The 26,963-nt window shown below is 36.9% G+C and overlaps 1 protein-coding gene across 11 annotated transcripts in view; it reads right to left on the bottom strand.

The window, feature by feature from the left end:
• The window catches only part of MESK2 (misexpression suppressor of KSR 2), an 87,341-nt gene that overhangs the window by 11,019 nt on the left and 49,359 nt on the right, over nucleotides 1–26,963 (bottom strand). For all 11 annotated transcript variants that reach the window (XM_073074637.1, XM_073074634.1, XM_073074633.1 and 8 more), the window contains 3 exons: nucleotides 8,928–9,069; nucleotides 4,633–4,779; nucleotides 946–1,191 (listed from right to left, as the gene is read on the bottom strand). In XM_073074637.1, coding sequence (XP_072930738.1) covers nucleotides 946–1,191; nucleotides 4,633–4,779; nucleotides 8,928–9,069 — 535 coding nt within the window. The remainder of the gene's footprint in view (nucleotides 1–945; nucleotides 1,192–4,632; nucleotides 4,780–8,927; nucleotides 9,070–26,963) is intronic.

Genomic DNA, 26,963 nt, shown 5'->3' with positions numbered 1-26,963 from the left:
GAAGTGTTAACGTTCCTAATTGCAGTGTAACCGATTCCAAACAGAGCATGCCCTAAAGTTGATCTCAGATACCTTTCTACCCTAAGACTTGCTTGTTGTTATTAATAATCAAAGAATTCAATCTTTTGTCTATCAAAGAAGTTTACAATTTACTTATTAGAAATTGTCAAATTTCCGACCAACAGAAAGGCAGGCCACTGGCCATAATGTTGTTACGTTGCAAAAACTTCCCCATAAGTGGGAAAATTTACTGATTATATTTATCAATATTTAATCTCAAATAATAATGTGAAAATAATATTAATTATATTGACAAATAACATAAGATAGTAAAGTAAAGTAGTGCTTAACGGCGGTATTTTATTAAATTAACGTTATTAAAAATAAAAACATACTTTGGGAAATTGAAAATTTATAATAGGCTTTAGAATATTTCGTTTAACTTGTAAATACAATCACCATAAACTTAATACTGGAAACCGATAATTCATTGTGAACTTAAATTCGTTTTGTCGATTTATTATTGTCTAAAGGAAACTTAAAACTGGTACTACTCGACAAAATTTCATTAGAAGAACTTCAAGGTAGATCAAAGCTTGCATAAAAAAAACCGGTTTAAGAAAGCTACATGCTTTGTTTATTATATATTTTTTTAGAATAATTAACCTCGAATAAACGAGATACTTACCTACTTATCCTATGCAATACCTCAATATAACCGAAAATTTCGTGATAAGTCTTCAATAAACTACTCTGGCCGGGGATCGAACCCGGGATCCATTGCGCGTCAGACCCGTATGGTGATCGCTCGACCACGCGGGTCGTCGGCGGGTATGAGGAGACTTGTTCGTGGTCCAATTTAGCAATATCTGCACCACACCAATACCAATGAAAGTGTAACAATTAACTTTAGATAAAACTCCCGCTCACTATGGTCTAACTAACCTTCATCCAAGTGGAGTTGGTTGGCTGGAGGCGTCCGTTGAACGTGACCGTATCGTCCACGTGGGGGGAGAGCGCCCCGGTGATGTTCAGCACCGGCGGCTTGATGGTGCCGGTGTCGCGCGAGATGCCCAGGTCGCTACGGCGGACATACGAGTCGATGAACATCGACAGGTTGGTGGGGTTCACGTTGCGAGTGAAGTACATGCGGTACATCTGAGCCAGGTCGTGGTTACGCTCCTCGGGGTACTGGAATGAATAAGGTTTAAGATGTTCATATGTTCTAACAGTGCACTCGTTACTAAGACCCTGGGAATGAATGAATGAATAAAGTTTAAGATATTCGTATGTTGTAACCGTGCACTTTTTACTAACAACCGTGTTTGTGAGGCTAATAAACTATTTTTATTTCATCTCATTTCATTTCAATGAATGTTTATTTGTAGGAAATGTATGAGAGATGTTAAGAGTCGACCTGCAGAGATAATTCCCTGTAACTGGGGAATATTTGGAGTATTACAACTAAACAATCGACTGATAACGATTTTTCGAATTAGTTTAATCAGGTACTCCTCATCATGGCGACGCAACAAATTGCCGCCCGAGCCGCAGCGGCTTAAGCAACTGTTCAGTAGCTTAAGCAACAAGATGAAACCCTTAGCAACCATTGCTCAAACTACAGTAAGTAATAGGTGATCAGTCTAAGGAAGACAGAGATAAGTACAGGCCAATGGCCTGCTCTGGTCGGCTGTTTTCATAGACCCGTAAGACTGCCGATAACATCTTACAAACGCCGTACGACAACCGACACCGATGGCTAACCGAGCGCTTCGAAATGTGAAATTGCACATGACATAAATCATGATCTATGATTTTTTTAACGTATGATCGAATCGATCTTCAATATGGGGTTCCCTTCACACATCTAGTACCAAACCCACACAGCACTTCTGGTAGGTCATTTAGGAACTAAAATTTGTCATTGTAATGTAACATAGATCGAAATTTCGAGCTGTCGATTCAACATTATAGATCTTATAAAAAACCATAAACCACATTCAGTCGAGCAGATTGAAAACTCATACTAAAAGTAGGTATAGAATTGGCCAAAGAATGTAGGCAGTTTACATAAACCTCCGATAAAGGGTCTTTCAAGGCGTCCCACAAAATTTCACTCTTCAACAACAACCTATACCAACTACTTATTGTTACTTCCGACGCCTCTCACTCATAAAATTTAGCTACTAGCGGGTAATAATATACCAAAAAATACGCATAACAATCATACAACAAAACAAACACTAAACTAGAGAGCACAGAAGACAATGTAGCGACATTATCGCAGTATGATACAATATTAACTGTAATATGGAACGCTAGTGCGGAGTGTCATAATACGTAATAACGTAATATGTTACATATATTGGGGTGTAAACCTAGATTGAGAGATCAGCAAATATAGAATTTATCCATGTCACAAAAGGTCACATTATTTTTACCCGACTGCCAAGGAAGGGTTATGTACTAATGCTTTATTACGTCACATTGATTTAGGAATTTTGTACTACTGCTTTACGTCACGTAGATTTAGGACTGAATAAATTTCTAGAACCTACTCTTTCCGCGACTATTTATGTCTTCTTACACACAAAATCGTAACACTAATAATCGTAACACTAATAATAGTGAATGGTATAGATGAAATGAATAAATATACGACAGGTGTATGTGGTGCATCTTCCAGTATAACAACCTTAATCATTAGATAGAGGTGTAACATAGATTTGTTGCATTAAACTTGCCCTAAGATGATTTTGACGCACCAGCAAATTGAGTAAAAGTATTTTTTGAACGTTACACGCATGCATAGCGCAATTTCTTTAATTTCTTTAATCGCAAAGCATAAAGAATCGCATATCGACAAGGTTTGTAATATTTGCAATATTGCTAATAGAATTTGCCTGCAGCTGCGCTTGCATTATGTACATATGTTAAGCGTTAATACCTTAAGTATTTGTCTTAATTACTTAAAGTGACATAGGAAAGGATTATCAAAGTTTAGTCCGCGTAAAACTGCTCGTCCGCTCTGAATATAGAAATAAATCGCGACGTCATAGCAAATTGTATGACTACACCTGCTCGCAACCACTTCAGAACGGACTAGCAGTTTGGCGCGGACTATATTCATATACGAAATGAACGTACATATAATACGAATATTACATTTAAGAATAACATAGATACATAGGACATAACTTTAATTATGGAATGAAATTTAATGTTGACAAAAAAATATTTACCAATTATAATTTATTATGAACAAAGACGCCAATCTGAATAGAGTTTTCGGTAAAACTAAACAATGATTTCAAATAAAACGCGCCGTGCTTACAACATAATTTATTCGCTAGCACGAAATCTGACCAATTAATTAATTATGAGCTTAAAATATCCAGAAAATATAAGAATAACCCGTTAGAATATACAAGAGAAGAATAATTATTGAATTTAAATTTGTTAAAAATAGGTTAACTGATCAATTATGTATTTTCTTTTGCTACAGAGCTTAGATTGTGTTTTCAGTCTTTGAAAAATAAAGAGATGTTCGGCTGTGTGTATTTTTTGCGTTGCTCTGGTAAGGGCGTATTGTTCGAAAGAATACTGTAAGATTATTGAATATTTTTATAAAGTCTTCGAAGGCCTCCGTCAAATTTACTATCATTTATCATATTTAATGAAAAAGAAACCCAAAAATAAAACTATTTTTTTCTGTAAAAATTACCATAACAACCAATGGTTCCTTCATGTTGACTACATTATTGAGATAACAGTGTTACTATGACGTCGTTATGAAAAAAATGAAGTGCTTTCTTAAAACTACGTCGCAGGCTCCTTATAAATAAATCGCAAGCGTACATACATAAATTAAATATAACAAAGCATTGCTATTTGAATCAAGGAGACATTTGAAACGCAGTATTACGTCACACGAGAAATGAAATACAAAGTACTGCAGCTTTAAATTCCAACTGAAGTTGATATCTTCAATAATAAACAAATACTTCAGAATGTGAATTGAATATTGCTTGTAGATAAGACCCTTATTCTTTATTTTACTTTTGAAGTAACTGAAACTTTTATTAACAACGTTTCTACTTTAAAATTGATGCTGAATACAAAATCCAAGACTTTTATGTTAGTGAAAGACCTATCCAAAAATAGGTTATGAATTATCGAATCAGTTACTGGCGAACGGTTACATAACCTAGGAGTAAGTAGCGAATGCTCTCATTTTTGGAACCAGGTCAAAGTAAGTTCTCAGCTTGGGATCTAGAACGGCAAATCGGAGGTACAGTTTTGTCGTCAACGAATTGTCCCACGACTGGGCACGGGTCTCTTTTAAGAGTGACGAGAGTTTAGGCTATTGTCCATCAAGATTTCCATATGCGCATTGGTAGACACCGTTAAGAGCATTTTGTAGAGAACTCTAAGGAAAGTGAAACTTACCCTTTGAGAATTTTCACGATATTCATTCATCATTAAAACTAACGATTAATTTCGAAAACTTCGAAAAATGAGAAGCGTACCTGGGATTTCAACCTTCGAACCTTTGAACGAAGGGCTTAATTCTAAACAAAACTGTAAAACATAGTTTGTGTGTTGGCTTTATGTTCGTCGTGTGGTACTTACCCGGCCGAAGTGGTGCCACATGAGGTAGTCGAGCACGCCCTGGGTCATCCCGCGGGAGCGCAGAGAGCGGGAGTTCATCTTCTGGTAGGCCCACTCGATCCAGCCCGCCTGGCTCGACGTGCAGTTGATCAGCGCCAGGGCGTCCACCTGACGAGTTATAACTGTCTGTATACTCATTGGCACCTTGAGTTCTTTGTTGGGGTCATAGATGAGTATATCTCACCGCCTTGTGATTGAAGAAAACCACAAATGGCTGGTACGTAAAATTAACTGTTTCCCCATTACGTCTCCGACTGTCATGGTGTAATTTACGCGGAACGATGCCGACATGTGCAGTTAAGTGGTGCAAAACAGCACGAAATCGAATAAAAAGTGCGGAGATTTTTTTTTATATTTTTCAAACACGAAAATAGATGACAGTGACTATTTCAATTGTCAAAACTGATTACATTTTCTTGTTAGGAGTGATTAATCTTTTATACATTAGTATATACCTACTATGGTTGGGGTCAGAAATATCAGAATTTTACTTAATCATGTGCCTTGTCAAGTAAGGTGGCTGACAAAATTACATAGCCTTAAAGGGAATTTGAGTCCTAGTGTAGTATCCAATCGCGGTCTTAAAATGTTCTAATTAAATTACACTATTCCCGCAATTTGGAAACTACAAACATTCGAATCTGTGATGGTCATTGACATGAACTGTTTTAGCGTAGTGTTTTTAACGTATAGTGTAACTGTGTAGTGTTTGTTTTAGTTTAATTAAAAATAACATGCAATCGTTCGTTGTAACGATTTCAATTTAATTGGAAACGAATATAAACATAGAGGCCGTTGTACATACATATCTGCGTACTATTTTGTCACAACAGGCCCAACTAAAAAGAGTTGGAAAACGTTAACAAATGCATGACATGCACAGAGCTATCGCAGTGAACCCTTTGTTTGCTGTGTAGGTATTCATCGGACATTCCTATTCATAGATGGAAATGGGAGAACGTAGATTTTTTGTGGGATAGACCTATCAAACAGATATTTAGTCCGCCTGGTATAAAGTTGAGGTTGTGGGAACCAACGAAATACGGCATTTGTGTGGTTTTGATGGTATAAAGTGGACGTTGCAGTCAGCAACGAAATACGGTATTGACTTTTTTTTATAATATTGAAGTAGCAGACGAGCATACAGTTCACCTGATGGGAAGTGGCTACTGCCTCTCATAGACATCTGTAATCAACCCCAGACAGGAATATCGTCCTATCTGAACTCGGCTACAGACCAGTACAGAACCGCTACCCTAAGGACTAAGCTGGAACGCCTCGGCAAAGAAATGTTTATATAAATAAATAGCGGAGTCTTAAGACTCATAATAAGTTCTCTGTATTTCAATCATCCAAATAGAAATATGAAATTCGTAAAAGGCATATTAAAACTACGGAGCAATTGAAGTTGTTGAAACCCTTTTATTTAAGCATACCTGTAAGGTTGAAGCAAACCTTACAGGTATGCTTTAATAAAAAGTTGACGTAGTTTTATTTTATACGCTCGTAGATTCATAACTTGACAGGTTTTGATATCGAGATAATATTATGATCTAATAGACATAAATCTAATGGACATACAAAAACAATAATTGACGATTTTCAGTTTTATTGTATGTCCATTAGACAATCCCGTAAATGTTGGAAACTAAATTTACTAGATCAGACTTTAGATATTTGGATAAAAAAGTCTTGCGCCAAAATAAGTGGGGGTAACAAAGTTTTTTTCGACGATTTTCGGTTTTATCTGTTGAACCGTAATCATATTACGGTTAAAATTTTCATGTAATAGGAATCGAAATCGGAACTTTGGTGATACGGAAATCTCCGTGTTCGAATCGCACTTGGGTAATTATTAATAAGTGTCCCACTTTCGATGTATATGTATGCCAGTACTGCAGTATGCAGACGTAACCGCTGCACGATTCCATCGAGTGCCTAGTGCACATAGCTAATTTTTAGGTCAGATCAATAAGGCCGCGCACACCTCTGTAATTACGATGTTTTTTTTTATTTTGAGTACCTAACAGACGAGCATGCAGTCCACCTGATGGCAAGTGGCTACTGCCTCCCGTGGACATGTAATTAACTCCAGATAGGATAAACTATTTCTACCTGAGGTCGGCTACGATTGCGCCCCCGTACGACTAAGCTGGAACGACTCGGAACTGTATGTCTCCTTTACCACATCAAATGTATGTATGATAGACACTTTGTTTCAATATTGAATTAGGAAACGAGCATGTAGTCCATCTGATGGTTAGGTCTCTGCGGCAGGTCTAATACTCGTATTCGTGGACATGATCATTGTTCACGCCTATTACGCATCTGTGGGTTTGACACAATTTAAAAAAAATGGTGATAGGACAGGCTGTAACGACTTGTAACGATTTTAAAGAAATTGTATTTAGCCTCCGTAACATCAATAAACAAGTGGAATCAAGACAAAAATCGTTTAATTTACAACAATCATTTCTATATAGAAGTTCTGCTTAAGGTCGATCATATACACTGCCACTCGTAAGGGCTATGATGATAAGTCGATAATCACATATGTAAGTTAGTAGGCATTCATTCTTACACCGTAACTTCCGATCATTTGATTCCTGAATTCCTTGTGGCAACCATTATTTACCATACACAATTAAGAGAATTATTATGAATTATGAACAAAATACTCAAATGCTTAAAAATATAATTTTTGAAGGTGGTAGAACCCTTTGTGGTTCGACTCCGGCGGCACCACCGCCACACCCATTTCTACCTAATAACTGCAGTGTTAGGTGTTGCTGTGTTCCGGTTTGAAGGGTGTGGTAAGGGAGAAAGACTTTTCCGAGGCATTCCAGCTTAGTCCTCAGGGGTAGCGGCGCATCTGTGGCCGACCTCAGGTAGGAATATCTAATCCTATCTGGGGTTTATTACAGATGTCCATGGGCGGCAGTAGCCACTTACCATCAGGTGGACTGCATGCTCGTCTGCTACTCTAATATTATAAAATAATAATAATAATAATAAACTTTGCCAATTTAGACGACTACAACGACACCTTATATTCTTAAATCCATCAAGCTATTAGGACTTGGATGTAGAGACGTACAATGAGACGTATATACCTACATATAAACATCCATACATACTCTCGAAGAACTCCGCAGTCGGGTACAAAGAAGTTGATTACCCGGCTATTAGATCGCCTTGTTTCAGTTAACAGGGGCCCAAAGTTAACAGACGTAATTGGAAAATAGGTCTATTAATACATATAGAAGTGTACCCCATTACGTTAGTAGGACATACCCAATTAGTTATACGACGCTAGTTCCAAATCATATTTGCTAAGACTAGTTGAAGCACTGAAGAAGCACAAATATACAGCAGTTGACCTCGTTTCCCCCACAGACGTACGTAACGCGGTACAAGACTGGCGGCGGACACGAATGTTTACAGTCGTCAGTGTGCCAAGCTTCTGGTATCTTCAATTTAATAGTTTACTTTAAGGCGGTTATCACACTTGCGATATTTCGACGTAAGCGTTGAAAAAAAATGTGTAGTTGAATGTCGCTGCATAACGCGACGGTTTCACGTGGCTTGGTAGTCACGACGTACCTCTACCTAGTCTTTTCTGTTTCGTTTAAAGAGTAATTTTTATCTGAGGAATAGCTCTAATTATATTATTACTTCATCCGACCCATACTTATTATATTATTTTTCTAAATAGCATCGAAATCTTCGACTGTTCTGTGTCAGTGAAGTGAAGAATACTAGTAAGATTGCGGTGTCGACTGCGTTTTAAAATCGCCAATGTGATAATTGACCAAAACGAAAGCGCGACGTTTCAAATTCAAAGTGAGTTCTTGTGTAGAGAGGGTCAGTTTGAAGAACTGTCATAAGAAATCATTTCTTTTTATTGCTATTCTAAACGTTTGTTTTCTTATAACTTGTTGCAGTCCCTATTATGAAATTCGTTTTACATCGGTTAAGTTCAATATATTTCTACAATGATCACTAAATTCTAGGTAATTAGATATACCTATGTAGATAAAATTGTGAAATTAGGATAAAAAGTATTTTAGTAGTAGGATAAAATGTACAACAGTCCGCTGTCAATATTTACGATAGTAGGTATATATTTTAAACTATGCAGTATTCATAATATGGATTTTCGAAAACGAATGCCCACGTCACTGTTAACTACATAAAATTAATAAAAACACGTACTTAGCAAACGGATGAGTATCAAGGGAACAAGGGAACGTTACCTTCTGCGAATTGTTGAGGGCGAATCTGGCCAGGATGTTGGCGCCTGCGCCCACGCCAAAGCCGATGAACGATTTAATGCCGAAGTGACCCAGCACGTAATTCAATTGATTGGCCAACTCGTCCATTGTCGGGTAGATGTAACTGCAAAGAAAGTTCACGTTACAAAAATGTCGAATAAACTAAAAATCTTGGCGTGTAAACATAGTCCAGTGGTTTGAAATTTGGTCTTTCAATCTGGGCTATGGTTCGAACCCAGGAAGACACCTTTGATTTTTCGATTATATGTATTTATTAATAATTGTAACTTGCTTGAAGGAGGCAAAAATATAGTGAGGAAACTTCCATCTTTTAGTTGTGTAAAAAATTCTCAAGGATGTGTAAAAACTGCCAACTCGCCCTTGGCCAACATGGCGCACTACGTCCTAAACCCTTCTCACTATTAGAACCTCTGGTGAGAAAATAATAGATTGACGATTTTCATTACATAGTTTGACATCATATTTGTACTATAGTAATAAGACAAATATTAAACAAACATTGAGAGTGCAGTATCCATAAATTTCTCCGGATGGTTCTTATTAGTGATCGAAGGGATGTTGTTAGTAAACGGCAGCTTAACATTTAACGCCGTGGACTCACTGTGGATGGCATACGGCGGCTGTTTAGCGCAAAGAAGATAATTCTCATGGCGCGTAAAATACGGCCTTTGAATACGAGATATCGCGCGCGGCAGGCCAGGGCTTACAGCACGGAGATGAACGAGACTCGTACAAAGTACAAACACTACGTCGTGTCAAGTCACCGTACTCATAGTGTTCGTACATTGAACGACGTTACGTAACACTGCGGCAACAAACGAAACTGATATTTTGCACAAATAGGTAGGTACCAGTACGCGGTACCTGCGCACCTAGCCCGCTGCCATTGTGTTTATGTCGACAACATGCAAACACCGTATAATCGATAATATCAATTACTTAACGCCTTAGTAATCATTCATAATATGAATAACATTGACTTTATATTGCTTGGGCCTTTTTGTTATTTTTTGTAAGCGATAACGATAGGCAATTCTCGTTGAACAACCATACCTATTGTTTTAATAATACTAAATATGAGAATGTTTCTATTCTATTCAGGGAATCCGTAAAATGTTAACATCCAATCTGACTCCCGAGATTTCATAGTCTTAGTGAATGAAATTTCGGCTACGCTAGCGGTCGGAGTAGAGTACACTGTACCCATTCGACCGCTACGTCGTGAATGGAGCGGAGTGTGCATATAATAGTGGTCTAAAATAAGTGAAACAATTTTCCGGTGAGCGATTCCCCTAAGTCCCCGAGCACATAAAGCGGGCCGACAGACGTAACTTACTAGCTAGCGCGCCGTCCGTAGTAGCTGCCGACTCTATCGAGCGGGCGGCGGTTACATAACACTGCGGTACGAAACACGATGCCGCTTTTATTCCGATTTCCTAATAATAACCGTCATTATTCAAATTTTCCATTAATAAAAATACATAAAGAACATAAAGGAACTTCGCTCATGCAAACGAAAATTCGAGTGCTTTCTCTGATACTCAGTAAGAGATTTTATATTACCCATAAAAGTTATTGGCATCTCGTCGACCGGAGCTCTTTGGACCCCATCGGAGTATTGTGATTATAAGCCAGATTCGTGCGCTAATAAATATTTACTTGTGACTTCTATTTATAATAATGATTTCAATAATTGCGTTTTTAACATGTAGGATTATTAAGTTAACGAGTCTAACGAATGAGTTTGCAAAGAGAAAATCTCCGATATTTATTACTAAACGTACAGTTTCAGGGTCAAATCTATGCAAGTATATAGGTATCTAATATATACTAGTGGTTGTTACTTTAAGTTTCATATTCTTTCCCAAGAGGATTTAGGCATTATTCGGCAAATCGGAAACGTGTGTGACATCTTTGACGTGCGCGCCCCACTCGTTGAAAACGGGCGCCAGTCTGTCGCGACGCTGGCCTATTAATGCAGTTTATTCACCTACCCTTAGCGAGGAAAACAGTATTTCGATTGCCGTTTCGTTTCATTTCTTATTCCCGCCTTACGGCGTCATAGAAATTTCATCAATAAAACCGCGGTTATTTCCCCGCGCAGTAATGAGATTATCGACTCTAGCCATACCGCATACGAACAATGGCTTACCCTGTACAAACACTCAACGTTATTTATGTATTTTTCCTTCCATTACGAGCAAAACGTACACATATTTTGTTTACGCGGTAATATTTTATATATTGTTATCATTACGTGCCAGCCGTACCCTCGAGGTATCATCGGCGTATAATAATTATTTTAATTACACTAATTACCTGTAAGCCGATCTCTACCAATATTAATCAATTTTCTTTAGGTATATACATAAATCTATTATTGTCGGTTTGTCTGATTCTTTATTCAAGTATCGCTTAGTAACTACGGGACTATGAAATATGATTAAACGCTTTAAATGCTTCTAATTAGACAATTACAATTACTAATAATTTGACCGGAGCAGTTAATTTAATCAATTAGGAAAACATGTTTTTTTTCAAAATTAAATAAAACGATCCAATTTGATACAAATTCGTATTATTGCGGACAAACCCTAGTAAGTAAAACGTAATGTGAGTAATAAACCAGATTTGCGACATTTCCTATTCTACTACAGTAGAGCATATAAGTACATCGCCGGATTTTTAGCAGTGCACAGTCTGGGGTTTTCTCAGCTTGAACGATAATATTAAGTCATTCGCTTGTTTGCTCTTGTCACAGTCCCGCAGGCAACGCAAAACTTGTAACTTTCCACATTTTTAAATGTACTTCTTTTAAAATTCCCTCCTATGGCTATTACGAAAATGAATTCTAGATAGAACATTACAATAAGCCTCTTGTAGTTTCGCAAAATTATTGGCTAGCATAATCCCCTAATAGGGACGCGTGGGACGAGAAATAAATTAAATAGGAACTTACATATAACATATAGTCCTTGCCTGCTTGTCATATTTATTATTTCTTTTCAGTTTTACCTTAGTCGCTACTTTACATGACAGCTTAAAGCAGTTAGTAGTTAGTATAAGACTAGCAGACGAGCATGCAGTTTATTACTGTTATTAGGCAAAAATAGATGGACCCACACAAGGTTTCACCACCTTTAAATATGAGTACCTACATAGGCAAACAATACATTAATTAAATGAAAATATTTATACGCGATCGCTAACTTTTGAAGATGTGTTATATCTTTACAACAAATGCTATTAAATACTTCACAAATTGGCATAAGGCTTAGCATGCACCAGGATGTCTGAAACCACAAGAAAATTTAGAAAATTTAACATATCGTTTTCTATAGGTGCACGCCCTACAGACGTTTTTAGTAATTACTTTAAAAAACGTAAATTGTTACATTTCGATCGCACTTTTTTTTGTGTCCCGTAGTAATAGTATGGAGACGCACGCATTGCGTTTAAACGCATTTGTTTTTTATTCATTTTCGATGGGCGAGTGATAAAACTAACACCACAACACGCGCGTGTTCGTATGCGTTTTTGCGTTTTCAGCTAGCCCCAATCCAGTTGCGTTTAGCCGTAGTGTGTGCTAAGCCTAACATACGATTTGTTTTCCCAGAAAATCGGGCAGTGTGTTTTATTGACGAAATGTATAAAGGACAATGCCCATGAAAGTATGGACCGCCGTCCAGAGTTGCATCAAATTGAAACTTGTTGTGGACGATGTATAATTAACCAAATACTACTACCGATACTTATATTTTAGATCAGCACCCGGGTTCTGAAGTTATTTACCGAAATGTTACATAACCTCAAAATCGAAAATATCCGACGATAGATTGATGGTCAGTTTTAACTAATAGTAGGTACCTATAATGTAGTTCGATTAACATATATCCATTTACTTTTAAAGGTAGTAGGTAAAAAAACCTAAAATAATCCTAAAAACCTAAAATAATGAATTCCGAGTATAAAATATCGCCATTTTAATTTTTAAGAACAACAATCAACATTTTGTCTTATTTTATCTTAAATGGAACCACCTTGTTCAAAGAAACTATTCTGATCGACAAACTATGTAAAAAAATCAAAAAATAATTTTAATATTACTTTCATTTTGATGCATGAGAAAAATCATTAGTCAAAACACTAATAGATCTTATTGAATTCCGAGTATAAAATTCCGCCATTTTAATTTTTAAGAACAACAATCAACATTTCGTCTTATTTTATCTTAAATGGAATCCCCTGTTCAAAGAAACTATTCTGATCGACAAATTATGTTAAAAAAATAAAAAAATAATTTTAATATTACTTTCATTTTGACGCATGAGAAAAATCAGTACCAAGAATGGGCATTCTCCTTTCTCATGGGTGTTAAGTCACGTGTGTACTTAGGCAGTGCGCACGTAGCACTCGAGGCTTTGTTGTTTTCCATGGAGGCTTTTAAAGTGACGTTGTTAATTTGCCACTTAGTCCGTGTTACTATTGACAATGTTATTACATCTTTTGTTATTACAACTTTATCCCAATTATTAACGGCATCTAGCGATTCGGTGGCGATCTTTTTAGATCGATAACAGCATCAATTGACTAATTAGTCAATTAGTTATGATTTAGTTAGTCCGCACTACATAGCCACGGCGCCACCTACCTCTAACACCACCACGAGAATCTTTAACCCTAACGACCCTTATAAGGAAAATGGGACAAAATTATTAAAATTATGCATTCTCATCGGTTCTTGATAATTGTTCAAAATTTTGAATTAAATTGACCGCCCAAAGTGGGTAAAAAACAAAGATTCCATTACATAAATAACCTAATCAGTTAAATACATACAAGCTAATAAAAGCGAAGTAATAACTACGTAATAATGTGTGGTATTTTAACATATTGTACGCACTACTCTTTATGTAACGAGGGGCAGACGGGTGAACGTTCGTTTCGCTTTGCTAAAGTGTTGAGGCGAGAGTCATCTTAAAATGCTTTATACCTATATAGTTAGCGAGAACGTGTAGGGACAGGGATTTTCCTTTAACACCCTCCCCAAATTTCTCGTTTCTCATTTACTTTTTAATTAAGAAAATCGTTAAACAGTTTGTTTACGAAACGTATGTTTCACTGACCCGACATCGTAAACTGTCAAGTGGGTATTCAGACTAAATTTCCGTTGAAATAGAGAGGTTAATTCACGTTTACCTAAACTTCATTTCGTCGTATTAGACTAGCTGTAGCACTTGTGAACTTTCCCCCTCCACGTTTTAAACTTCGAAGTGTCGTTCAAACTTTACCGAGCAGGTAATATCTTCAAGAGAAGGTACATGTTGGAGATTTGTATAAGGACATATCATCTTTATGATTATGTTTTATGTCGTAGCGGATGTCAAAAATTCAGCTATTTTGGTGTTTCGTACTCAAACATTAAAATGGAACTCTATTGCTAAGCCGCCCCTGTCCGTCGTTTTGTTTGTCACAGGGCTCTATATCTTAAACCCTGATAGATAAACACTTTACAGAGTATATATAACAGTGGTTGTGATAACCCTGTAGGGGTAAGTGAGGGTATCACTGTGTGAATTCGATTTGAATTTGATCAATTATTTTAAATTTATGCATAGTATACTGCGTTTGAATTTATCTCACTTAATGATAGTCAGATTATCAAATACCTGGTTTCCGAAGGTTTCGATCAAAGGTGTAGCATTAAATATTTGTCTTTAAGGTATTGCAACTATTAACTAATAGAGGAGTTCCAAGTATAAAATCCCTGATCATTAGTGACGTATTTCCACGGGCTTCAACCATATCCGGTTAAGTGCAAAGAATTGCTAATTCTATAAAAGAAAGAAAACACACAAGGGGCACGTCGCATTAAATTTATCAATTAACGTAAGAAGTTGATAAAACACTACGAGCGACGGAAACAGCCACAATGCATTAAGTGCAAAGATTGCGTAAAGTGGTTTAATCATTAGATCAAGTGGAAAAACGGATTACGTCCCCTTCGGGCTCGGAGATAAATTGACACTGAAATGTAAAAGCTGTTGAAGTATTTCAATACAACGAGGGCTTTGAAGATAGAAGCTCTTAGTGGTTCGACTCCGGAGACACGGCCGACTCACCTTTTTGCCTACTAACAGTAGTGTTCAGCGCTGATTTGTTTATTGATGGTTTGAAGAGCGTGACAAAAGAGATATTCTTATCCGAGGTGTTCCAATTCAGTCCTCATGGGTAGCAACGAATTTGTCGCCGAACGGTAGGACTATAATCAGGGGGATGATTACAGATGTCAATGTACGATGTCAGTATCCACTTACCATTAGGTGGACGGTATGTTCTTTTGCTATTCCTCTATAATAAAAAAAAAAAAACTTAAATCGGGATGAAACATTAATAACGACCGTAAGTCGTCGATGCCGTCGACCCGAGTTGTCAAAGAAAATAAAAAACGTTTGAAGTTTCATGAAGTGCCTATTGGTGCCTATGAAGTGCTGCTTCAAACTCACGGCCGACTTATAACAAGGTAAGATTCATACTAATATATAAAGCTGCTTTGTTTATTTCTTCTCGCTAATCTTTAGAACCACTTGTCCGATTTTAAAAAAAATATTTTGTATTATTAGGTGAATGCGGTGATACCATCGGCAAACCTATTTCTTACAGTGGTATAGCGCTGGTGTGTTTCAGTCAGACTCTTCAGACCCAGCGACGCACCTGGCATCTACGTCAGGTCTTTTTTAATGTCACCATTCCTGTTATGATGAGCAGAAATCCTGGTCGACTGATCAGTTAATGTTGGTGCCTCGACAAGATTGTTCTTTGTTTATAAAATAAGAATAGTAAACGAGCATACAGTACACCTGATGGTTGGATGGATGGATGGTAAATGGTTACTGCCGCACGTGGACGTGTGCACGTGTAATCAACCCCAGAAAAGATTAGATTACAACCTGAAATCGGCCACAGATACGTGATCATCCCCGAGGACTACGCTGAAGTGCCTCGGAAAAGCAAGTTTCCCTTATCCTTACCCCTCAAACCACAGCTGCGCTTAACACTGCTGTTATTACGCAGAAATAGATGTGGCAGTGGTGCCGCCGGAGTTGAATCACAGAGGGTTCTAGTAGCTTCATATTTCTGTTCCTTTCAATATTGAAATTATTTTATATCAAGTTTTTTAATCCCAGGGCAATATTAACATTAATAAAATAAATCGCCTACGAAGACATGATTAAGTATGCGAATGAAAACGACATAGTACTTACTTATGTCGAATCTTTCTAACGTAGTCCTTAGGGTAAGCTACGTTCTCGGTATCGACTTTAAGTACTCCTGTTTTATTCCGAACTAGCTTTTACCCGCGGCTTCGCTCGCGGTTGGAGATTTTTTATCTATCCCTTGGCAACGGTTATTTTTGATAAAAGGTGTACAAATTTTCAAACAAACTCATATTCGCATATATCTCTAAGCTGATTATTCCTGAAAGACTATTTTATATAATAAAGATTCAATAACAGCTCCATTCTTTATTTTCTATGACAATCCATTCTATATCATCTTATTCTCCAACAATATATAATAATATTCTTTTTTCTTTTTATATGTATAATTTCCCACTAGATTGCTTTCTCACCAGTAATTAAATAGAATCTTATTAACATGAAATAATTTAAAAAGTATTGTAATTAAAATATATCTAACCTTGCTTAATATTAGATTGGACATAGGGAGGACTGAATGCCCATTATAAAACTACATAATACTAGTAATATAAAATCCAGTATCTACCTATAATAAATCAGATATGTCGCGTTCGCAGTAAAATATATTGAATTTTAATTCGTATACGGTACTAACGCTTGTAGCCTTGCGCTGAAATGCGGTTGTCGTGAACGTATTCCATGGCTATTGCCGAAACGAAGGTCTCCCGCCAGGGTCCGGTGCTACGCGGTATTAGTTACGGCGGCACCGACCGCATCTGCTACCTTTAAATATTAGACCATTGAAATGTTACAAATTTTGGTCCACCTTGTGCAAAAGGCAGAGGATGCAATTTTATTTTTTGAATTTCAAGGGGAATTAAGTGTAAAGCTAAAGCCATTTGAAACCGTACTTGTTCTTACAAATTTTCTGTGCGATTAATAGTTTCGCTGGTACAACGTAAAATCCCTTTTCCAAGGTGGCAGCCGTGGGACCAGAGTTGTGACGTCACAAACATGTAACATTCAATGAACGATATATTATTACTAACTTCTACCCGCAGCTTCAATTTCTAGTATGAATTGTCAAATGTCGGACTTTTGTAGACAGAAGATCCGACAGATTAATTATTAATAGCGGGAGATAACCGATGTAAGCGGGGAGATAAAATGTATAATTTTATTTACGAGAGTAATAAACGGACCTTGTTAAAAGTTCAAGTGTTTATTAAGTAGGGATCAAGAGATAGAGATCTGTGACAGACAGCCGGACAGACAGCGGAGGTTTAGTAATGGGGTACCGCTTTTACGATTAGACTACAGATCGCCAAAAATATTATTGACTATCACGCACACGAAGTCGAAGACATACGCTAGTCCTAACTAATATTATAAATGCGAATGTAAGTCTGTTTGTTTGCTACACTTTCATACCTTACCTACATAACCGATTGTCATAAAATTTTGCACACATGGTTTCAGGTGTTCAGAAAAGGGCAGAGTGTACCTATTATCCTGAAAAAAAAAACCGTGCCGATAAAAACCTCGGACTGCGAGCGAAGCAGCAAGTAAAGTCTAGTATTATATATTTTTATTCTTTATGATTCAAATCATAGATTAGTAAAGATACTTCGCCGCCTTGAAATTGAATGAAGTCGCAAATGGCTTATTATAGTAAGTTCTTTTTTTGAATTCTTGACAAATAAAACTATAAAAAAAAAAATTACGAATAAATAACTAATACTGCGTAATTTACACGATAATTAAATAATTTATAATAATAATTTCAAATATTTTAGGGACATTTTAGCACCGAGACGTGGCAAAACTTTTTTACGCAACTATTTCAATTCTCAAAACTGGGTACATTTTCTTGTTAGGAGTGAGTAATCTTTACTAATCCATGATTCAAATAACAAAAGGCTCATGTTTGCCGTGTTGACGTTTCCGTCGCCATGGATACGGTGTACCGCACTCAATAATCACTCGCGACTATTCTGTTGCAATACATTAATGTGACATGTACTGGCAATTTCCCAGACATCGTAATTTATGGTCACTGTGAATGTTGTATGGAGACATTATCCAGTCAATAAATGTCATAATTATGGCGTGGCAATCGTATTTATGCACTGTATTGTTTGTGAGATTACTACTATCTTTATATATATATATATTTCTTATGTGCGTGTGTATGTCACTGAACTCCTCCTAAACGACTGGACTGATTTTGATGAAATTTGTTGTGTGTGTTCAAGGGGACTTGAGAATGGTTTAGATTCACAATTTAGTCCGTGGGAAAAGGTTTCTTTAATTAATTTTTAATTCGTAAGTAGTTATAGAATCGGAAACTATGCATTTGATCAAGTGATGATCTTTAGCAAAGTTGTTGTCCAAGAGCCCACGAGGGTTTGGGAGTTGGTAAGACCAATATTCGACAGATGGCTTCACTGTCATTCCAATGCAGGTACAAATTTTCAGTTTTATGTATGTCATATTATTTCTTTAAAATGCGGGCGAAGCCGCGGGCACCACTAGTAAAATATATTATTCGCTAAGTACAGTGCTCTATACTTACAATTAGAACCCAATAACGGCTGTGTTAAGCGGTGAGGGTATAGTAAGAGTCATTCGAGGCGTTCCAACTTAGTCCTCAAGGAGTATCAAAGAATCTGTGGCCAACTTCAGAATATCCATGGACGGTAGTAGCCACTTAATATCAGAAAGATAGCATGCTCATGTGCTGATTTCATATTATAAAAAATCTTAACTCAGCAGGGTTATGATCAGGATCATGCAGCATTCGTACACATTGTCATCATATTTTGAAAATCAGTTCAAAGTTACGAACAATCAAATTGACTATAAAGGTTAACGCACAGTTTGTGGAAGTCTCGTAAGGGAATATAAGTTGTAGTGACGAAAGGCGAAAAGTTAAGCCGACTTAAGTAGATAATCCCTAACTGTAGTTTGAGAACGGGAAACAAGGAGAAAACTTCCGTCACTTTAGATATTGTTTCTCACAGTCACTCCCATTAAAATTTCACTTTAGTGCAGGTACTAGATATAGATAGGTCGGTAAACCTATTTCTGAATAATATGAGAGTAGCAGCTGAGCAGTCCACCTGACATCTGTAATCAACCCCGGAGTTAGATTCCTACCTGAGGTCGACCAGAGATGCGCCGCTACCCACTAAGGAGCAAGCTTGAACGCCCCTCCTTTACCACAACACAGCAGCAAACCATAACCACAGTACAAATATCTATATCCTTATACTGTGCCATAACACAGCAACGCTCAACACTGCCGTTATTAGGTAAATATAGGTGTGAAATCGGAATCGAAGTAGAACCAAAAAGTCTACCACCTTCAAAGGTTTAAGAAAAAACATACACAAAACTTTGGGATTATACTTTATTTAGGGTGGGTTGCATCATGTAACTTTAACATTTACAGAAGCCTAACCAACCGTCAAATCCATAGTTAAAAAAAATAATTAGTTGCACCATTTTAGTTGACGTTGAAATTAAGTCATAACTAATACATACTTAACTTTAACCTCTCGAATTCGATCGGTTAAAGTTACTGTATTTGTCAACTTCCCTAACTGTCAATGTCGACTAAAAATTGCGATGACAGCGACACAAATGACGTTAATGACAAATCAATTGATGCAACACAGATTTTTTACATTCCATCGCTACCGTCAAAGTTACTGTTATATTTACCTTTAACGCAAACTTTAACCGGGCTTTCGATGCAACCCATCCTTAATCAAAGTAACTAAACATTTTAAATTAGATTTTTAGAATCTACCTATTATGGTAGGTACTCACAACAAAACAAGAAAAGCTAACATAATTACACTAGTAAACATATTATGTCAATAGAGTTACTTACTGCTTAAAAAAATCGTAACAGCAGTAACGCAGCACAACAAGCTTGTTTGTATCAAATACTTAGTTAAAGCGCTAACTTCGCAATACGGGTGATAACATTTCAGAACGATGTGCAAATATTAGAACAGAAAGGGCAAATTGTTGACTAACGAACGGCATTAAGGGGCAGTTAGAAGAGAGATTCCATCGAGGGCGGATGTCCCGGCGGCGGAATCTTAATGACTCTCCGGGTAGACTCTTGCAACATTTATTCTGACTCCCCCCGAGGGCTGTGCGCCAAAGCCGTGAGTGAAAAAGAAAGAATTAAATTCATAAAATGCTTTTAAAGCGCTGTTACATGTACGTTTTATAGAGAAATCTAGCGGATAAAGCTAATGGGTTACCTGTTGGAAAGATAAAAGTTTAAGGAACTCTTTGTATTTCCAGGACGGCATCGAAAGACCTTTTTTTTCGTTAACGAGGTGGAAACCATCAAAAGGTACCCGGTGTCGTGGGAGCGTCAAGCAGACATCTTACCTGTGGATCTATTTAAAAAAGTACCCACCGTCCTTTACAGACATTTGCAACATTAGAAGAGTAGTAGGGGCAATGGAATAAAATAACTAAATCTAGTATAATTGGGTTGTGATTACTAAAAAAAGCTAATGGGCATGTAGTTGCACTGATGTCAACTTTTTATTATAGAATCTGTCTAACTGCTACCTAATCCATATAGGACAAAAGACAATATTCTTTCTTCAAATTGATCAGGGATACGTTACAAGCTTGCAACCCCCAAAATAGACAGTTTGAAAAACTAATGTTTGAAAAACTAAATAAGTGTCTCACCTTTTGCCTTTAAACCAAAAGATGGCAACACAAAACACGATATATATAGATTTTATATATATATAAAACTGAAGGCAATGACGTGGTTCCGTCATGCTGAAAGTTAGAAAAATGATTAAGTTAATGGATATTGTTAATGCCATTAAAGACGCCCTTGCCTTGGTACCTACTCCTAGGGGAAAACATATGATATCACTGGCAAAGCAAAAGCTTTATCTTTTACCATACAAAGTATATATGACGTCAATTTATAACGATTAATTCGTTTCGGTGGCACGATTAAGTGAAACAAATTTGTCAAGTTTATATAGCCCATTCATTGTTTGCTCAATCAACTCTGATTGAATTTCAGTATTACAGAAAAGAGTTTATTTTATATTATATATATTTATATTTAAGACAAATTGAGTCCGGTGGTTTCAACCGTGTTTTAAGTGTAAAGACTCGGGAGGTTTTATGGGTTAATTTTTTTTACGCGGTACCCTAAATATTCTTTTATAATAAAAGTATTGTCCGCGCCAAACTGCTAGTCCGCTCTGAAATTGTTGCGAGCAGGTGTAGTCATATCGTGTCGCCATAATTTACTATGGCGACACGATTCATTTCTATATTCAGAGCGGACTAGCAGTTTTCGCGGACTTTAATATCAACTTACTGTCATTGAAAATCCCTTCTAAAGCGTCCAACCGTTTCAGAGATTTACGGGAACAAATAGACAGACAACATCAATTATTGTATGTATGTACTTTGATACGCATTTAGATGTTTCAAAAGCTGTTATTTTAACATTACAAAGAGACACTTCCATTTTATTTATATGTATGCATGTAGGTACTTGACAAGAAAATATTCTTTACGACGATTCGTTTCCCCCCTTTCTGAGTCATCCCGGAAAGACCCATGTGGATGATTCAGGGCGACCACAGCAATAAATCTGTGACATTAAACCAAGTCGCGTATACATCGTAGTGTATAGGTCTATGTGAAATTTATTTCGCCAGTTAACAGAACCGGCAAGTCTAGCAACATTTATGAGAATTTAATGTGGGCGAGATCCGTGAATTAATGGCTGGCCCATTAGGGACTCAATGTCCAGACGGCGCGGGGCGTTTCGTTAGCGTTCGGCTACATGACTCATATTTGATTCCAAAATTGTCTTCTGTACCTAATTCTAAACTAAAGTTCATCGATAATGTAATGTAATGACAAAACTACATTTATAGGTACACTAGCTGACCCGGCCAACGTTGTGTTGCCATATAAATAAAAAATTGTTAAGGGTGAACAACCCTTATCACTTAGGGGTATGCAAAATAGATAGTAGCCGATTCTCAGACCCACTGAATATGCATATAAAATTTGGTGAAAATCGGTAAAGCCGTTTCGGAGGAATGCGGTAACTAACATTGTGACAGGAGAATTTTATATCGTATATAAGATAATTACATAAATGCCATTTTTTTACAGTGGAATCTAGCTATAAAGCAGACGTGCTACCTGATGGAAAGTAGCCGACATCGTCTATGGAGATTTGCAACGTCACAGAAGACGACGATGCATCGGCTGAATAATAACGTTTTTTGTATAATATAGGAGTAGCAGACGAGCACGCAGTACGCATTAATGGTAAGTGGCTACCGACCATAGACATCTGTAATCAACCCCATATAAGATTAGATATCCTACATGAGGTCGGCCACAGATGCGCCGCTACCCCTGAGGACTAAGCTGGAACGCCTCGGAAAAGTATTTCTCCCTTACCACACCCTTCAAACTAAAACACAGCAGTCCTTAACAGCGCTGTTATGAGGCAGAAATAGAAAGGTCCTACATAATTACTGGTCCTACTTTAACACAGTAAAATTCATAGACTTGTATCACATGTTTCAGGCACTACCACGGTACATTATGTTTGCATAATATTTCTTAATTTTCATTGATAAAACATCAGACTAATCGAATTAGATTAGTTACATACACAATAAGATTACATAATAGCTGTCACTACGCGTGCTGTAATTTCTCGTGTTATCCGATGTGTGATATTAAATGATAAGTAACCTATGTAATAAAAAGGAAAATATGCTTGCTATCTACTTACATTATTATTCTAAGAAGATTGTTACATTTCAGTATTATTTTTAAAGACTCCAATTACAATGTCTTTTACATAGAGATTTGTTATCCGAAGTAATTATAAATTTCGGAAAAAGGGAAATTGAAAATGTGTTTACTTGTACAATTTATACCGTAAAGCAGCTTTGTTTTATTTATATAATCGCTGTTTGATTTGATTAATTAAGTAGGTTCAAATCCTAATTTCGAAAATGTTCATGTAGCGAAGAGGTTCGTTGAAGAGATGGTTCAAATATCACAGTGACATCTCACATTTATTAGTAAGCCAATTACAATATGTGCTGCTGTGTTCCGGTTTGAAGATTGTAATAAGGCAGGGTCATCAGACCGTTCAACGTAGTCCTTTAAAAACGTATCATTGACGCAAGTTCGACAGATGTAGAGCTCGTAACTAATTCGTAGTCACAGTGTTGCCTGCAGAGGCCATTTTTAGTCAGAAATCTCTTGACAGATAGCTCCTTAGCTACCGATATCTCCTTAGCTATCGGTCTAGTACAAGGGTACGCCTTAAAAATCCTTCCCAGGCTATACCGTTCCAACCTCAGTATGCTTAAATCTAAAACACTAAATTAAAAGCTAACATATACGGATTTTGTAATTTGCAAGGAAATTACCCGTTTTATTCCAATTCACACTGAGATAGGAAGCATTCAATGCCGCTTCGCTTTACCAAACTAAATTCCTCTGGCGTTCAGGAGAATTTTTGTTCAAAACCCGATCTGTACCTAACTCGGAAAGTGTTACATAAAATTGCCGGTCGATTGCGCGCGCACTGAATTTTAAGCCCTAGCTGATTTGGCCACGATTTCTGAGATAAGGAGCAATCAGTGACGTATGTAGGTAGTAGGTAGTTCCTACCTTGCCCGTATGGGAAATCGAGTATTCATTGACTAGCTCTTAAAGTTAAAGCTATTATGATGCAGTGGACCGAATGAAATCTATTAATGAATGTGTCTAGACATTCAATCTTTTGTAGATTTATGATAGTTGATAACGAGCTTTAGCCATTATAATAAATCTACTAACTTTTAACTAAAAAATACATGACATAGGTAGAAATGATCAAATTTCGTCCTTCGAACTATAAAGATGGTACTTAAAATAAAAATTTCGAGAACCGGGTGAATTTCTCATTTAATACGAAAAACTGAAGTTACCATTTAATCGGCATACGACATAAATTTTCCGTATGCCTGTTAATAATACTATTCATTTTAAACGCATACCACTGTAAAATTATTAAATTCCTTATGTCGCGTACGATATAATTAACGAGGAAAATCAATGTGTAAAATGTGATAATAAATTGTAATATTAATAATTATAGGCTACTCTTCAATACAGGTATCTTGCTCATAAATACCATCGTAATAAATACATAGGAAATGTATTTTCAATAACATTAAAACACACAAACATAGATTAGTAAAGATTACTCACTCCTAACAAGAAAATTTACCCGGTTTTGAGAATTGAAATAGTTGCGTAAAAAAGTTTTGCCACGTCTCCGTGCTAGAATGTCCCTAAAATATTTGAAATAATTATTTATTTATTATGTGAATTACGCAGTATTAGTTATTTATTCGTAAATTTTCTCTAAAAATGTTTTTATTTGTCAAGAATTCAAAAAAAAGAACTTACTAAAATAAGCCGTTTGTGGCTTCATTCAATTTCAAGGCGGCGAAGTATCTTTACTAATCTATGCACACAAATTAAACAATTAAGTACAAGAAATCAACCCTGTCGGTTCTCCTACGGATGCTCCTAGAGTTACAAAAGCATATGTCAGTGTATTAATCTATGATAAATCTTTAAATGAAATTCTGTGAAAATCTGTTTAATTAATCCCGAGTTAACACACAAAGCAAAACCAAAAGGAATAGAAAATAAACTATTTAAACTTTAACTGTTTAAGCATATAAAAACGCATTTAATTTTTATCTGAAGCGACCATCTTAGGCTTCAAGGGTAGCAACGCATCTGACATCGGCATCAGGTGGAATCTTTGTTTTATATGGAGTTTGTTTACAGATGCCTACGGACAACAGTCACCACGCACTGTCAAGCGGACAGCACACTCGCTTGCTACTTCATGTTGTAAAATATCTATACAAATATTATAAAGAGGAAAGCTTTGTTTGTTTATTGTAATGAATAGGCTCAAAAACTACTGGACCGATTTTAAAAATTCTTTCACCATTCGAAAGCTACATTATCCACGAGTAACATAGGCTATATTTAATATGAAATATATTTAATAAATATATTTTGAGGTGCTACAAAGTTTGCCGGGTCAGCTAGTCTTGAATATACTCGTGTCACAATGTTAGTTACCTTACTCCTCCGAAACGGCTTTACCGATTTTCACCGTATATATACGATAACCGTATATTTTATATGCATATTCAGTAGGTCTCAGAATCGGCTACTATCTATTTTTCATACCTCTAAGTGATAAGGGTTGTTCACCCTTAATATTCTTTTTTATTTATATGGCAACACAACGTTTGCCGGGTCAGCTAGTATACATATAAGAAATTGAGGGAAAATCAGACTTCAATTAAATCTACATGCAGATTTGTACTGATTTTACCGAGCCCTATTTCGAAATGCAATTATTATATTCCTGTCGGAGATACTCGTAAGCTTTCGATATAAAGCTCCGATACGAATGTCGTAGAAATTGAATCAAATCCCGCTTCCGTCGAATCAATTCCAGATGGAGGATACGCGATGGCATCGGAAATGCAATATTGATCTTATTATCGACACGAAAGAATAGGAACTGACATATAAATTTTACCGATAGCTACCCCACGTTGTACCTGTAGACTCGGGACTAGAATGTGACTACGGTATCCTGCCTGTCGTAGGAAGCGACTTAAAGGGAGCTTCCGGGGTTGCGGACCAACCCAAGGAACCCCGGGAAGGACGACGGTATGTATGGTCGCATACCGTCGTGAACACCAGTTGTGCGAGAGGAGCGTTCATCCTCCCCCAAAGCAGAGCCGGACAGGAGCATCGCGATCGGATCATTCCGGTTGTATTCCGTCGGAAATCCCGGAGTTCCCCAGTGAACAAAAAAAAGGTACCTCTCATTGCGCTACGTGGTCACGTCGATGAATGACACAAAACAATACCTACAATAAACAATAATAATATTTTTAACATAGGTAGGTTTTAAACTTATTACAATTGTGAACCAATCCTAATTAAACCGCTATTTTTAACGCAAATTCGGTTATGTTACATATTTAAAATGTGTGACGTGAAAATTTATCTATTTCTAAAGTGAAGCCCTCCTTGTTCGGTGGAAGGGCCTGGTTGACGACTGACCACTTAACAGGCGACCATCTTAGTCGTCAAGACTGGCAACACGTCTGTGATCGGCTTCAGGAAGTAGTTCTATATGGAATTAGTTACAGATGTCCAGGGGCGGTAGTCACCACTTACTATTACTTGGACTACACGCGTGTTTGTGATGACACGATGATCTATCGTTTAAACCTATCTCATTTCGATACCAACGGTAGGAAAACTATAGGTGTCTCGTATTAATGAGCCCTCGCTGTAACAAAGGACCTTTAATACGGTTAGATCCATATTCATGTGCGCCGCTGCGGCTCGCCCGCCTAAATTTGTTTGTCAAAGGTTTAGTCACAATACAAACTATGTTGGCGAAGCCCTGCGCAGGGCCGTATTATGACGCAACTCTGTCAAGGATCCAATGAAAACTGTACTGGGAAAAATAAACCTTACTTTGGGAAACTTGTCAGAACCACAACTAATGCAGTCACGTCCCTAAACACTAAATGGACGAAATTCCTACAGTATTACTTCAGACTCAGATATCAGACGCTATCTATCAAAATACGGAGAATACCGGTAAAACGAAACTCCACTCTGTATACAAGTCAAGAAGTAATAAAATTGT

The sequence above is a fragment of the Epargyreus clarus genome, unplaced genomic scaffold (genome assembly GCF_041222505.1).
Source record: "Epargyreus clarus isolate Ecla_fem2 unplaced genomic scaffold, WU_Ecla_fem_2.2 ptg000007l, whole genome shotgun sequence".
NCBI lineage: Eukaryota > Metazoa > Arthropoda > Insecta > Lepidoptera > Hesperiidae > Epargyreus > Epargyreus clarus.
The sequence above is the reverse complement of the archived record's forward strand: the minus strand, read 5'-3'. Positions and strand labels throughout refer to the sequence as shown.